Source organism: Calonectris borealis, chromosome 23 (genome assembly GCF_964195595.1).
Source record: "Calonectris borealis chromosome 23, bCalBor7.hap1.2, whole genome shotgun sequence".
Lineage (NCBI taxonomy): Eukaryota > Metazoa > Chordata > Aves > Procellariiformes > Procellariidae > Calonectris > Calonectris borealis.
The window spans coordinates 2,774,411-2,790,313 of NC_134334.1; the positions used below are offsets into that span (position 1 = coordinate 2,774,411).

Here is a 15,903-nt window from a genome sequence, read left to right on the forward strand (position 1 = left end):
CTTGGGCCCGCCCTCCCGCCCCGATGGCGCGAGGCGCTGCGGGTTCCCGCCGCTACCTGTCGTCGGCGCCCTCCATGGCCGCTCCGGCGCCGTCCCCCTCCGGTAACGGTACCTACATGGCTGCAGCTCCCGCACTTCCGGGGCAGGCCGGGACGTCACTTCCCCGTCCCGGGCGGGAAGCACCGCCGGAGGGCGGCGGGGCCGCGGCGCTCCCTCCCTCCCGTCCCCCCGCGCCTTCCCTTCCGCCTCGCGGCCGCCTCCTGCCCCGGGGCCGCCTCCTGCCCCGGGGGCCTTCCCCCGCGCCGCCGTGTGACCGCTCTTCTCGGGCGGAGGGGCCGTGTCGGACGCTGCGACAGAGGAGGGCGGCCCGGCAGCCGACGCCTGGCTCGATGGAGGGGCCAGCCTTGAGTGAAACGCCTGGCGGGGCTTTGTAGGGCTTTAACCGGTCGTTACCCGGAGCTGCGTCCCCTGTAACCCCCTTTCCTTTATTTTTCTTCTTTTTTTTTTTTCCCCCCTCCTTTTTTTCGTAAAACGACTTCCCGTTATCCGCCCGCGGTGACAGGGAAACGAGCGGCTGCTGTGACGAAGGGGCGCAGGCCCTGGCCCTTCTCCGCGGAGGCACCTCCGCTTTGCCCGCCCGGGGGCCGTGGCCCGAGCAGAGCTGGCTCCCGGGGGCGGAGGGAAGGCGCCCGGCCCATCCAGCCACCCCGGGCGGCGGCCGCTCGGCCGCGGCGGCACCTCCCGCTCGGCCCGCGGGGGCGGTGCGCGGCGTGGTCCCGCCTCCCCTGCCCGGGGCCGGTGAGCGGGGGCGGCTCCGGCCGGCTGCTCCGCTCCGAGGGTGGGGAGGGGGGTGGCGGCCGCCGCCCTGAGGGCCGCAGCCCGGGAAGCCGAAGCCGGGTTTGAGCGGGAGCGCCTCGGCTTTGGCAGCTGCCTGCTCGGCAGCCCCCAGCTGCTGGCCGTGATGCGCTGACCGGCTCTGGGGAGAGAAAATCAGCGGCCGGGCTGTGCTGGCGCTGATGTAGAGGAAGATCCAAAGCCCGCTGGCTGAAAGCGCTTAGCGCGGAGGTGCTGGCTCACTGCGGCATGCCCTGAGCAGGGAGATGTGTGTGCTTCCTCCTGCTGTGCCTTGCTGCGGCGGCGGTGCTCTCCGAAAAGTCCTTGAGCCGAAAAGCCGGGTCAGAAAGGACGCGGTACAGCACTGCTCCCTTGAGGTCTCTGAATCGCGATGGGGAAGGCAGCTCCGAATGCGCAGCGGTCCTGCCGCTTCCCCTGTGTTTGGGATGCTCAGTCAGCCCCGAGATGCTGCGGGGCAACCGAAAACACGTGCGGGATTTGCCTGCGTGGTAGCTGGTTCTAAATAAGAGGAGGGAAGATTTTGGGACTGGGTGACTAGAAAAGCAGCTGAAGTGCAAGGAAGTACTAAGCTGTTTCAGTCTTTTAGCATCTTCTCTGTATGGGAGATGTTAATAGTTTTGCGTTTGTATTTACGGGCTGTGTTTATAAACATCTTGGATGCTCTCATCATTTAGTGAAACAACGTCAATATTTACAGCTTACTTGGGATGCTGAATTCTGTCCATTCGTTGTGTTGGAAGCAATGTTTGGGTGACCTGTGTTGCGTAATAGTAGATTAAGAGATACGCACACCAAACCTCTGTTTTTTCACTATCAGATTAGCCTCAGTTTCTCTTAACACTGCCAACATTTTTGAGCTTTTGGTTTTTTGCGCGAGGTGTGAAGCTGACTTTGTATAGAGAGTTCTTTGTGGATATTGTCAAAAGAAAGTATCTGTCTTTATATATAGGTACTTACAAGAGGTCAGAAAAACTCTGGCAATGGCTTTTTGTCTTTGCTGTTAGATGTGGTCATTCCAAAGTCCAGAGCACTTCCAGTCTTAGCCAAATGAATGCAGTAAGAAACTGTTGGTGTCATACATGCAGTAGTGATGGTCAGAATCTGCTTAGCTGTTTAAGAAATAATTAGAGCTTCTGACCAAAAGGTATCAGTTTTGAGGTGAGCTGCATCACAGAAGAATTTTATATTAAATTTGTTGGAGCACCTGATAGATGCTTGCCAATGAATATATTTCAATCATAAAAAATATTTAGTGTGCTCTGTGGAAGAATTATGCAGGAATCTGTGCATAATCAGGGTTACAATAGATAGTTAAAAAACACAGAATCTGTAGTGCTGGAAATGCTATGCTTTATTTTCAAGATAAATCATGTCTTGCTATAGTATATGTGATTTTAAAAAGACACGGTATTTCCTCTTTCACGTGACTGCTTTGTCTCTTGTTGCTGTATGTGTTGTCTTTAAATAATTTTATTCTTTCAGTTCTAAGGAAAGACTCTGGTTATATTGAACTCTGGCTATATTGTTGATTTTTTATTTTTAACAATTTCTTAAAAATTAGGATTAAAAAACTGCAGTTTCTCATGAAAAGAAAGTTTAAGTGAATACTATTATGAGGATTTTTGATAGGTGTCAGTGATAATCTCATCGACACAGTTTAATATCTGAGTTGGTTTTATCTCTTGCCTTTTGTTTTTTTTAATCAAATATGGCTCTGAAAGAACTCTTAGTTTTCTCACTTTATGCTTACTTTTGAAGAAGATGACTTGGTGGTAGTGTTGGGTGGAGACAGCTGAGCTGGCTGCCCTTATCTAATCTGTAGCTCTGTTGCAGAAAACCTCAGTGAAGGACAGGTGCGGAGAATGTCAGGGCCCTGTTACAACTGTGAGCACTTGCAACTGGATTTTCACCAGCTGCTTCAGCCCTCACACCTCTGCAGCTTTGGAGAAGGAAAACTGATTTTGCTCGCTTTTAAATTGTGTTAGAAAAGTGTACTGCTGTAAGTAAAACTTTACATTAGGTCAATTTCTTGTTTTTTTTCCTCTCTTTTATTCACTTGACTTCAGTGTGGAATGTTATCGTTTCTTTGGAAAACATTTCTTATGGAAGAACTAATGCAGAAATGTGGTGTGTGTGTCCTTGTTAACTTGTGTTGCTTCTGCATTTTACTTTTTGCAAGACTTGGTGTTTCTGTTCTTCTGAGACCTGTAGAAAACAATCCATATAGACGTACTGCTTTTACAGTGATGAGGTTGAACTGTACTGGTGTGAATTAAGTGTAGATGATGCGTATGGATTAAGAGTAGATGATGTGTACTGGTCCTGGTGTGGATTAAGAGCGACCTTTTCCCTGCAGCCTTACATTTCAGGGGGGAGCAGTTTCCCTGGTTTGATCTATCACATGTCCACAAAAACATTTGTTGTAGTTGGAGTGAGTGAAGGGGGTGCTATTTATTTCAGAAGCTGTGAGCTGGTGCTAATTCAAAATGTTTGTTAAGCTGTGACACCATTTCCACAAAAGCACTGTACAGATAGCTGTCATTTCTATATATTCATGCAGGCTGCCTGGCAGCAAAATGATGTTTATTCCCGTGGAGGCCACTTGCACACAATAGAAATAGTGTAAGCAATTTAGTAATCGAACCGAGTATGACTACTCTGTTAAAAACTGAGGGGAGAGTAATATTTTTTTATTAAAACTAGATGCTTCAAAGCACAAGCAGATAATGTCTTCATTTATTTTCTTCACTCTTAAAAGTCTTCTGAGAAAAGGTTTTTCTCTGCTCCTGTTTTAAGTTTGAAATGAATGTATTTCTGATTAAATATTGAACTGCTCCGAATAGAAAGGGAAAAGGAGTTTGAATGCAGGTAGTCTTATGAATATGATGTCTTAAAACCTAAGAAACTGGTGAGTTGTTGAGACTCTCAGAGCTTATACTCCATATTTTTTCCACCTTTAATACAACATTTTTATTGCTAACGTAGTTGAAAGTTGGAGAAGATACAAGGAAGAGTGTAAAATGCACTGCATGCTGTTTTTGTTCTTGTGAGCTGGAAGAGTGAAGGTTTGTGTGTAATCCAAGAGAAACAGTCTACCAACCACTGCCACGTTTTCATCTATTGGTAAACATCAGCTGCTGGTTGGTCTTAAGGGAGGAAGAATTAGTTCCAGATGGAGAACTCTTTCAGCCCATTTAAGTCTTTCCAGTTGATTTAAGACAGCAGGTCAGTAATTTAGGGGAGTGGTTTTGTTCTTATTTGCTGTTCTGCTTCCTGCCATGTGTGGAATCGGTGATATCAAATATGGTATCACAGTGCTGCTGAGGGTGGGAATTTCGTTGTGCTTAATTGCTTTTGGTTTTAATTGAGTAGTATAAACAGAAAAAGTATTAACAAAGTCCTGATAACTAACCATTTTGAATGTAGAGGGGTATTTTTTTTTTTTAAGACTTGAAAAAGGAGGAGGAGTCAAGAATCTGTTTTTCTTAACAAATTCTCTTAAGGAATGCGTATCTTCCTTCAGATTGGCTAATTTTGTCTTAAACTGGATTAACACAAGTACATGGTTTAACGCAAGTGTGTCAGAGGGTCTTGTACCCCGGTGTGCTGCTAGCATGATTTCCTGGTAAAATGGAAAGAGATAAGGGGATAAGGATGGAAACCTTCTGTGCATGGCTGTAATAACAGAAATAGAGAACATGAGGAACGGCAAATTTCAGTGTAAAGTAGGTGCTGTTTAGGATATGGAAACTGACAGGATATATTTAACTCTTTAGTATCTCTTTATGATTTATTTTGAGATGCCATCTTGGACATTAAAAAAGCATGAAGAAAATAGTGTATCCTATTCACCTGTTCACATGCTAACAAGATCAGGGCAGGTGCAGTAGCTCTTGTTACAACTCTTGTATTTTTGCTTGCTATTGATTATTTCTTGTGCTGCCATTGTTTGATGCGCTGTAGTATTATGATCTTGTTTCAGACAGCTTTTCCAAGATGTCCAGTGATTAACTTCCCCACCCAGAATTATTTTTTAACTGTATAAGGTCCACCATCTTGTCTATCCAGCAAATGTGCTTCTAGAGAAAAGTATTTCAAATTTAATTTCCCCTATTGTTTGTCCATTGAGGAGCAAAAGAGGTCTTGTCCGTCATTTCATTCTCATCTGATTAATCCTATTTTTTTTGCTCATAAAACACAGACTGCAAAATAGAAAACAGTAAATCCAATAGTGTGTTTTAATGTTGCAGATAAGCTGCTCCTTCTTAATACAGACTTTGAATCTGTTAGCATTGTGATGCTAGCTAACATCTTCTCATGACGTGAGAAGAATAAAGGTCACTGTTTTTGTGTACTCTGTACTTTTCAACTGTAACTTGCCACATTTCATGTAATTTGTAAAAAGAGAAAGCTCTAACTGCAAATGATTTAATGTCTTTTTCTGTCAGATCTTTTAAAAAGACTTTAAGAATTCTTCCAAGTACTAATATTAAACTGCAAGCTATAACAGCACTGCAGTGGCAAAATAAGTAATGTTGTGTTATTTACAAGTAATTAAATAGAGAACAAGTCTGTTTGGAAAGCTCTTGGACATATTTTCGTACTTTGTTCACCTAGATCTCATAGTTACCAAGATAACTGTGTTTATGATTGCTGGAAGTTATAGTCCTTGATTATTGATTGCTCTCTTTGACTTGAGATGACAACAGGTTAATTAGTACTAAGGGTTCAGGCTCCTGCCAGATTTTCTGGGTTGTGAAGATTTTTCTGTTGAGTGGTTATAAGAAGACCTTAGACTGAGATCAAAGAAACTGTAGAACCTCGAAGAGGAGTTAATTATAATGGAAAAGGCTGTATTGACAAGCTTTGGAAGAGAAAGAACTTACAAACACATTAAGTCTTTTGTGTGTGTGCTTGCTATTTTAGAATAAAAAAAAAAACCTCCCTTAGATAAGTTCTTAGTGCTTAATCTTGGTATGATATTAGGAGTGCAAAATCCGTTCTGAAAGTCAGGCTACAGAAGTCTTTTTATCTTTCAGGTGAAATGTGGTATCTTTGCTGTGTTAGGGATTTAAAATGTCATTATGTTCAGAGCTACATGCTTTTTTCCTTCTTTCTCTTTTTTTTCATTCTTAGGCAGAAAAAATGGAATAGACCACATGAAGAAGCATGTGAAGTTTATTTTTATGCAAGATGTTATTTGGAGGACCAAGTATACTTTTTCAGGCCATGGGAGATGAAAGACTAATCACATGATATTTTTGTTCCATCGAAGCGCTGTTCTTGTGCTAAGTCAATGTTGGTTTGTATTAAGGACAAATATTAATTTCTTAATGTCAGCATGTCGACTGTGACAAGTGCGCAAACACCGGAGGAACCTAATCCTCCCCCACTTGAAGAAAAGCCAAAGGGAAAATCACTATTTCATTTGGGTTCGCTCTTTGCTAACAGGAGTGAAAAATTTGTCATTGCTAGGAGTGATAGTGTGCCAGAGGAGAACGTTCTGAAAATAACTATCACGGAGACTACGGTCATTGAGTCGGACTTGGGCATCTGGAATTCTCATGCTCTCATCTACCTCACTTTGTGGTTTTTCTTCAGCTTTTGCACTCTTTTTCTTAACAAATACATTCTTTCATTACTGGAAGGAGAGCCCAGCATGCTAGGTAACCCTACCTTTCTTTTACACTTTAATTCCAGTAAGATATTTACAATACCAGATCATCCTATATAAAGTTGAGGGAAAACTGAGTGAAAAAGACCTAGTTAGGAGATGTGGGGGTGGATCCTGGGGCTGGGAATGCATGAGTTGTGATCTCGGCCTGTAAAGGGGCTTCTGACGCTGTCCTTTCTTCCACTTGCTGAAAGGTGGTATGAAACTTTGCTCATAGAGAAGCTGTAAGATGGTGTTTGAGAACTAAGAGCTGGAAAGAAAAATGTAATTTTTTGTTTTCTGTGTTGGAGGGTAGAGTGGGTTTTTTAAAAAAATAAAATTGAGTCAGTTGTTGATAGTCTCCAGAGCTGTTAAGGTTAACTTGTTTGCCTGCAGAAGTGCAAGAGTTGCCTTTGTGTGACCTCTATTATCTAATGGGCTGCTTATTCCTTTTTTTTTTTCTTCCCCCCAAGGGGGAAACAAAGGGCATTTTATCTGTGAACCGGATTTTATAGGTGTATGCCACCTTTGTTTTATTCTGCTGCCTTGCTGGTAGATGTAGAAGTAAAGGGCTTTTGTGAGAATTCATAAGATCTAGAAAGTAATTGCCATGTTTTTTAACAGTTGAAAGTACTACACATAAGTTTGTCTAAGAAATTTTCTCATATTGCTTGATTTGTCATGTTCCCATCATCTTCCGATTTTATTTTTTTTTCTTCTCATCTTTCTTTAGGTGCTGTTCAAATGCTTTCAACCACCTTCATTGGCTGTATAAAAATGTTTGTTCCATGCTGCTTGTATCAACACAAGACACGCATCTCTTATCCCCCCAATTTCATCATGATAATGCTGTTTGTTGGATTAATGAGGTAAATGGTTAAATATTTCCTAGAGATCTATCTGGTTGCTTTGTTGCGTTCTTCTGAACGGAAGCTATATTTTCATGGCTCTCTTCATTCTTGATTGGAAAGTGTTTGGAGTATTCACCTTCCTCCCCCAAAAAATCACAGGATAATTTTATTTTTAGTTCCTATTGCTAAATACTACGTTCCTTTTTCCAGATGTCAGTTTTTTGGCTAGCTTGGCTTTCCATCACGTTTAGTTTCTTTCAGAACATACTTCTCTTTCCATTTACTTTCTTCCTGTTCTCTTTTGAGGCTGATGTTTGTTTAGCGTACTAGTATTTATTATGATGTTGCTTTGTTCCCTCACTTTTTCCAGTGATTTGCCTTAAAAGTGATACAGGCTATTAACATTTACCTTTTTATTAAAAAGTAAGTATTTGCTGTGTGCGGGGATAGTATCAGTTTGTGGTCTAGGAGAGAATAAGAATATATGATTTGGTTTCCTCTACACTGCAAAAGCGATAAAGGATAACAGGATTCAGATTAATTCAGGGTAGCTTTATCGTAATAACTCTGCCGCCCTGTTGTTTAATTTCATGGTTTAAAGTATGGTAAATAAGTAGTGTACCTAATTTACACTAAAGATGGATAACTGCAAATGATAAAATTTCCGTGGTGAAATGCTGTTTAACAGCAGAATTGTACGAACTTTTTCAGCTGAACCTATTGAAAACTTTAGCTTAAAACACTGTCATGTGAAGCTTGATTAGAGTGCAGCATTAAAAAGTAAACTTTGATGTTTTCTGGAAGTCCACTGAACATCCATAGAAATTGCTCACAGTTGCTCAAGGATGCCTTCATTTGTGCTAAATAAATAATAATGTTTAAGCCAAAGTGGAAAGAAATAGATCTGACGCATTCCACCTTGCAGGTGCTGTGCAGCGGATCAGCTACTGCAGTTCAGTCAAGCTACCATGATTTGATAATAGGATTGCCAGCTGCACCTGTCCATATTCTTAGTTACTGCAGCTCAAATTTATAAACCTACAGAACTTATAATGCAATGCTTTTTTATGCTAGATGTCTAAGAGCAGCTCTTAAAGCATTATTTTCTGCTTAATTTCATGTGTTCTATTACAGATTTGCAACAGTAGTCTTGGGTCTTGTCAGCTTGAAAAATGTGGCAGTTTCATTTGCAGAAACTGTTAAAAGCTCTGCACCTATTTTTACTGTTATCATGTCTCGGATGATATTAGGAGAATACACTGGTAAGTACTTCACTGTTGAAATGTGATTTTTTTTTTTTTCTGGTGGTTTTTTTGTTTGTTTTTTTTTTGGTTGGTTTGGGGTTTTTTTTGCATAATACTGTCACTTAGCTGGCCGTGGATGAGGAGATTCCACTGAAATATAGTAAATGCAGCTGAAAGAATTACTCTGAACACAATAAGTAGAGTAAAAAAGGATTTATTTTAATGCAGCTGTGTAAGGGCATTGTTGTGCTGAAGTTATTTTTCTGTCAAGAAAATACTATTGCAGCCTTAAACAACTGAAGTTCAGTGTGTTCCTTTTTACAAGGTCAGCTTGCTGCTCAGAATTCAAAATTCTTGACTTTCTTCACTGTGTTCACTCTGTGAGTTAAAAAAAAAAAACAAAACCAAAAACAAACAAAAAACCCCAAAACAAAACCAAAAAAACCAAACAACTGGCTTAGCACAATATAATTTCTTCCAGTCCACAATATAATTTCTTTGCGATTCCACTTGCAATTGCATGCTATTTGCTTGAAGAGATTTTGCTTGTTATCAGCTATAAGTCATAGGGGTAACACAGAAGCCATGTATAGGTTGCTTTGTGATGCAAAATGGCAAAAGGCTGAAATAAGCCAGAGGAAGAAGAGTAATTCAATCACAGAGTAAACAGGGAGAGTGTAATTTTCTTCTGTCATTTGGTGAAAGAGATGGAACGAAGACAGTCATCAGTCCATTTTCTTTCTCCAAGGGGGAGATATTTTTATCAGTGAGTGTATGTCTATATTTTCAAGAGCACCCTGCTATTCTCCGAGATCTCACTTCAGAACCTCTGTACTTTAAAATCCAGTCAAATAAGTTGCTCCTTCTTTCAACTAAAGGAGTTAAGGTGGAATTTAAACTTTCAAAAACTGTATTATCTGATACGTGTAATTGGAAGTACAGCAATTAAACTCAAGACTTAAATTTTTCCTTTCATTTGCAGGATTGCTGGTTAATCTCTCTCTCATTCCTGTTATGGGTGGGCTAGCTCTATGTACAGCTACTGAAATCAGTTTCAACATTCTAGGTTTCTCGGCAGCTTTATCTACTAATATCATGGACTGGTAAGGCATAATGATAGTTGCATATGTGGAATAACAGAATTTTGTTTATTGGTAGATTGAAGAAAATTGTTGCCTGTAGTTGTTTTTGTACACTACATTTAAATGTTGGTATTTAAAATTTATTTTTAACAGAAGATACAGTTTCTCTATCATATCTGCTAGCATTCATGAGATTAAAAAATAGTGCAACCCCGTTAGTCTAAAGGAGTTAGACCAAACTCCTTTCTGTAGTTGCATAATGCGTAGAATGTGAAATGTATAGAAAACATATCTACCCATTTAAGGGAAACAACTGTCTTTCTCATGGATTGCTTTATTTGTCGTAACTAAAATACAGATAAATGGTGTTGGTCGTTTGTTTTTTTTCAGTTTGCAAAATGTCTTTTCCAAAAAACTGCTCAGTGGAGATAAATACAGATTTTCGTAAGTATTAAAAATATTTCAGGTTTGATTATAGATGGACTTTGGGCTATATAAGAAAATTATATATTTATTATTATATTGCACCAAGATATTTGTTCTTCTCAGACTGTTCACAGGCAGCTTTAACCTAAATCATTTTATCACGGAAAGAAAACTCCTACCACTGTGGTAGGTCGGAGTCTCATAATCGGCTAAAACTCTCAGCATATCCAGAAATAAGTCCTTATTCTGCAATCATAAAACATCCCTTAACGTTATTAGGCATGCAGAAACGAACTTTAGAACTTGCTCAATGTTTTAACTATGAAACATGAGCCGGGAGTAAAATCTTGTGGTAAAATATACCTCTCTATATATATAGCTATATGTACGTATTTTACCACAAGATGAAATGCTAGTTTTGGTCTTGAAAACTTATGCCTTTTATCTTCAGTCTATCTCAGCCAACACAAAAAACAAAACACTATCTTTGCAAGAGATTGTTGAATTTGTTGTCCCTAAAGCTTAGTAGATAGCTTTTATTACTTTTTGATATCTGTAAATGTAATAATGATGCAGCTTTCTTCAGTCTAAGAAAGAGGAAACTTTTAATCATTTTAATCATTGTGTTTTCTCCTTTGTAGAGCCCCAGAGCTTCAGTTCTACACAAGTGCTGCTGCAGTGGTTATGCTTATTCCAGCTTGGATATTTTTCATGGTAATTTGAATTCACTAACACTGATTTATGTTTTCTTTTTGACTTGTGAGCAGAATGTGCAACTAAGGTTAATCTTAATTTTTACTTTCCATTCTTCCCATTTTTTTTTTAAATCGCCCTGAAATGCATTTCATCTTATGTTTGCAAGGGATTGGGGGGAGGTAAAAAAGAGAAAACTTTCAAAGAAATCATTTAATATAGACATGAGTTGACAAGTGACCCAGAAAGCCTGAGTTTATTTCAGGATTTTTGAGATCAAATCATATTTTTGTCTAAGTGTATTTAAAGTTTTAGATAGAGATTTGAAAACCAAATCTTAAATATTTGTTGACTTTTTGCCTATATTCACATGGTGTACAGGAATATTAACTCTCTGAAAGCAAAATTGAGCTGAAGTAAGTACAATGTATCAGGTTAAATATGTATTCTTCATATTCTGGCATTTCATTGCCACGCATCAGTGTTCAGAAAAGAAAATACCTCACTGGCAGGCTGAACATACTGGAAGGGTCAATCAGATGAGGGCTGTTTTTCTAATATATTATTTTGGGGGGAAAATTTGTAGGATCTAAATGTCCTGTATGTTTTAGGTTTTGTTTTGCTGAAGTTTAAATGTAAAACTATATCTGCTTATAATAATAATGAGTTGGGTGGAAAATAACTTTCAGATTTGCTTGTAAACTAAACTCTTAAAGTCCTCTTTTTCTTGTTGTTTAGGATGTGCCTGTGATTGGGAAAAGTGGGAGGAGCTTCAGCTACAACCAAGATGTTGTCGTACTTCTCTTAATAGACGGAGTCTTGTTCCACCTACAAAGTGTTACAGCCTATGCCTTGATGGGAAAAATTTCTCCTGTGACTTTCAGGTAAAACTGTATTTTCATGTCAAGAACACTTTTATTTTCTTTTTTTTCTTGCTCAGTATTTCTGCTTGAGAACTAGGCAGTAAAGGTATTGTGCAAAGAAATAAATAATGTAAATGCATAAATGCATCAAATTAAGAAGAAAACGTTTCACATCCAGATCACCAACACTTTGTAGTTTGCTCCCTCACTGTGTGAGGAAATCAGCATTTGACCCATGCTGTTGAACTTATGGAACAGGTGCTCACATTTACTAGGAGGGGTATTGCATTCAGGTTTAACAGCCATTCCTTAAAGCTGGTTAATGAGAATGAAGAGATTCACCGAAACCCTAGATCCAATGTTTAAGCTGCTTCAGTGATAAGGCAATACCTATATACGTCTCGGTGCAGTACAGAACATAAGCAATCAGCTCCTTTATTTTTTCCCTTTTTTCTGAAGCATGACACCAGCATGTCATGCTGTATTTGTTGAATTATATGTGTTCTCTAAAGACCGCTTCCACCTACACTGTCGGTTATTGGCAGCTTTGTTAGGCTGTTACACAATTGTGATTCAACAATTGGTCATTTGTATGAATAGCCCTAGGGCCTGCGGCGTAATCCTGGTCCTAAACTCTGAAGGCTTCTGCTGTCTTATACTTTCAGATGCCCCTGCTACGGTCTTGTGACAATTTACTGTTACACACATGCTTATTCTGAAGTTGTTAGTCTTCTCTACGTAACAGGATGTAAAAGCATATATTCATATGTACATGTATACAAAATTTCTTAACTACTTGTTATAATGTTATTGGTACGATTTAGACACTGATTCTTTTCATGCTATAATGCTATATTAAATGAATAGTAGGAGCAGACTCACAAATGATAGTTATATTGCTAGTGTTCTGCTAGCATTTTCTGGATATCTGTGTTAGCTAGAAATGAATTGCTAACACTGTACTGCATACTTAAAAGCAACAAAAACAAAAACCTGAGGTGCATTATTCATACTGGCTCTAAAATTGAGTGTAAAGATATGAGTGCCGATATACAAGCAGTTTGGTTATGCTATTAGCTTCAGGAGGAAAAGTGGAATCTGAGTTGGTGTTTAAAAAGCAAGCAAACCAAAGAGAGATCCCGCTACATTAAAGCATGGTTGTGTGTGGGATATGAGAAAGCTTTCTTTGGCCTTAATTTTTATATTCCTTTCCAGTGTTGCAAGTACTGTGAAGCATGCGCTGTCAATCTGGCTAAGTATTATTGTGTTTGGTAACAAAATCACGAGCCTCTCGGCCATTGGGACTGTTCTAGTGACAATTGGAGTTCTACTATATAACAAGGCAAAGCAGCATCAGCAAGAGACTATACACAGCCTGGCAGTTGCAGCCCCGCAATCCGCACAAAGTGCAACTGAAGATACTGAGCCACTAATTTCCAAGGATTTGGAACCGTATGATTAATATGGCCATTTATTCTTCCAACCTAGCGTAACTCAAAGGAACTCTTCCTGAAAGTGGTTGTTTCTGCAACTGTTGATGCCGATTTGGTTCCTTTGAGTTCATGGCAGGTCAAGCCTGGGACTTGAAGCACAGAGAAAACAATGGGAAGAATCCAGTAAGCCTTGATATACTGAGAAACTGATATACCAGAGGACGAGGACCTAGTATCATATAATGTGGTAAACGTGGGCTTTATTGTCTTTCCTTGACTGCAAATAACGTAAAACCTATATTAGAGAGAAAACTTTAGTGTCTTGTGGGAAAACGATTCCTTTCTCCCTACCCATCAAAATAATGTGAAAACAGGGACCCATCACTGTATTCTGTTCGCTTGCAGTGGAATGAAATTGGTGCGTAACTGAAATTCCTAGTTGTTTGTTACTCTACACTGCCTGCATCCTCCATCATTTGTGTGCATCGTAGAGCTGGAAGAAGGAACCTCCTCCTCTCCCAACAAATGATTTATTTTGTATAAGTTTAGTTGAAGTAAACTATGGAAATGAGTCCACGCCCCAAAGCAGTGATGATCGGCTATTTCTGACTAGAAAGCTAGTAATGAAAAGTGATTTTTCTACTAAAATTTAACATGGAAATATTGCATCCTGGTTGTGTATTAACAATATTGAAATGCAAGTATACACACATATACATACATTGTATAAATGGAGTGTTGAATTAAATATTTGCAGTTGCTCAGAGGTAAAAAACACTGAAAAATTTTGGTGATAAAGGAAGCAGGATCTCTATATTTCTATAAGAAACCATTTTAACATTTTATTTTCTTGCATTTTATTGTATGTTTCTGTTATGAGGAAATAAATCTTTTTTTTGTATTATTTCTAAGAGTGCAACAAAATACTGCCTTTTAGAAACTCAGGGTTATGATTCTGACCTATGTGCAAAGTATTTCTATCATTGCTGATTATGTAAAGAATCTTGGAGGTATCTGTGACAGAGATGGAAGAGAGGTCACTAAAGGGAGGAATATTAACTATAAACTGAGGCTAATCTTTATTTCTACTACTTTTAAGAAGTTGTCTTGTTCAAGGAAATTCTGTTTTGTGGTAGTTCAAAGATTAAAAGTTAACTTTCAAAAATTAAAAAAAAAGCTTAACTATTAGTAATTAGTTTAACAAAATTAGTAATTAGTTTAGCAAAAAAAGCACATGTAGCTACAAAAACATTCAAATGGACTTTTGGTAACAAAAGTAAATTAACAATTAAAATGAGGTGATTTTTAATAATTGCTACTGTTCTGAAAGATTGTAGCATGGCATTAGAAGAATGAATAAAGTGGTCTTTATGGTAAAAATAATTTCTAATAGGAAGTAACTAGTGGAGTTCCTGCGAAATTTAAGCTCATGCTTACATTTCCACTCGTGAGGTATTCCATTAGCTTTTGTGAACTATTCCTGCAGAAAGCAAGAACGTGTTCCCAAGACAGTCTCTCTGTCTTCCGTTTAAATAGGGTGTGCTTGTTTTGTCTTATGCTTACTTCAGGTTACATTCCCATACGTGACTGGTTGCCTGGGGCATATTCCCTGAAGATTTGAGTGGGAGGGAAATGTCAGGTTTTTTCATCATTGTGTATGTGATGTCTGTGGTTTTTTGTTTCTTTGTACTCCTATCACTCTTACAAAAAGCTGTGGACTATGGGGTGGAGCTCCATTTTTCTTTTTTCTTCTTTTTTTGTAGTTATGCTTTTAAAAATCTCAGTGTGTTTGGCAGAAAACGAAGTCTGGTTTGCATCGTATTTCGACTCTTGTTGGAAGACAGAAGTATAAGTGGCTTTCTGGTTGCCTAGCTCCGTTCTTATGTAAACCCCTTCATCAACTGATTGAGCTTCATTTTAAAAGCTAGCAGGCTTTTGCCTTTGCTATTGCTGGAAAACTTTGTGAACCAACAGCTGGGAGGACTTTGGAACTTGTAATTTCTAACACGTCTAAGCTTATTAGTGGCTGGTTTAGCCCCACCTGCTCTGTGGCAGCATGATAATCCTGTTTTACTAGGGGTTTGTTTTCACAGCGTTGATCTTATGTACTTTTCTATGCAGTCTTCTTGGCCTTTATTTTTATTAGATTAAACAAACCAACCTCTTTACTGTCCACTTGTAAGACCTTTTCTTCCTCCAGTTATACTGGTAATTCTGCTTTGCCGTTGTTCCCGTTGGGTAAACAAGGACCGTTCTGTTCCATGTCAAGAATTCACTACGGTATTGTACCCCAGCTATCTGCCTTTTGATTGCTCTGTGTGATGACAGCAGTACTGCCAGATCTCTTCTGGAAAGTCCGCTCCTGAAATGCTGGAGGGGTTCACTGGCGTTTCCCACAGCCACACCCGGTGCTCCTGCACTGACCAAGACAAGCTCTGTGAGCCAGAGCTACACGGATTCTTTGTTTTATGTTTGTCAAGTACGTTCTCATAGGAACAGCGGGACTGCCTTAAAATGTGAATTCCTGAAATAACCCAAGTCCTCGCTGAGGAACACAGACTTGCAGATGCGTTACTTGCAGCAGTTAACATGTTTCTAAAATGACATTATTTCCCAGCTGAGATGATGGACGGATAATAAATTAGCTGTGCGTAATGATCTTTCCTATCATGTATTGCGTGTAACCTCTAGTCACGGTTGAGTAATGTCACCACTTTAATGAGAAGTGTGTTAAGTTCTATCTGCGTAGTCTCAACTAATTTTCCTTTTTAGGAATTGCCCTTCTCACACTGAATTAATGTAA

At 39.4% G+C, this 15,903-nt stretch overlaps 2 protein-coding genes across 11 annotated transcripts in view; one reads left to right on the forward strand and one right to left on the reverse strand.

The window, feature by feature from the left end:
* LOC142092364 (uncharacterized) overlaps window positions 1–174 on the reverse strand; it is a 14,080-nt gene extending 13,906 nt beyond the window's left edge. For all 3 annotated transcript variants that reach the window (XM_075172287.1, XM_075172284.1, XM_075172285.1), the window contains exon 1: window positions 57–174. In XM_075172287.1, coding sequence (XP_075028388.1) covers window positions 57–76 — 20 coding nt within the window. In that variant the 5' untranslated portion in view covers window positions 77–174. The remainder of the gene's footprint in view (window positions 1–56) is intronic.
* On the forward strand, window positions 163–15,273 carry SLC35E2B (solute carrier family 35 member E2B). 8 transcript variants are annotated; one of them, XM_075172270.1, is made up of 11 exons: window positions 344–1,190; window positions 2,689–2,854; window positions 3,841–4,080; window positions 5,992–6,521; window positions 7,242–7,377; window positions 8,494–8,621; window positions 9,586–9,706; window positions 10,076–10,129; window positions 10,753–10,825; window positions 11,543–11,688; window positions 12,883–15,273. In XM_075172270.1, exons 4-11 carry the CDS (start codon window positions 6,197–6,199, stop codon window positions 13,127–13,129), a joined length of 1,230 nt encoding a protein of 409 aa, XP_075028371.1. In that variant the 5' UTR covers window positions 344–1,190; window positions 2,689–2,854; window positions 3,841–4,080; window positions 5,992–6,196; the 3' UTR covers window positions 13,130–15,273. The 8 variants fall into 8 exon arrangements, with proteins under 8 accessions (XP_075028375.1, XP_075028372.1, XP_075028371.1 ...); XM_075172274.1 differs by lacking the exon at window positions 3,841–4,080 and having other exon boundaries at window positions 163–470; XM_075172271.1 differs by lacking the exon at window positions 2,689–2,854 and having other exon boundaries at window positions 268–470.
* Window positions 15,274–15,903: the final 630 nt, after the last annotated feature.

Bases quoted from the DNA above. Each gene is read 5' to 3' on its own strand.
- SLC35E2B (XM_075172274.1), top strand. From the start codon at position 6,197: ATGTCGACTGTGACAAGTGCGCAAACACCGGAGGAACCTAATCCTCCC. The intron at 10,826-11,542 runs GTAATTTGAATT...CTTGTTGTTTAG, and splicing joins CAGCTTGGATATTTTTCATG to GATGTGCCTGTGATTGGGAA. The intron at 11,689-12,882 runs GTAAAACTGTAT...ATTCCTTTCCAG, and splicing joins ATTTCTCCTGTGACTTTCAG to TGTTGCAAGTACTGTGAAGC.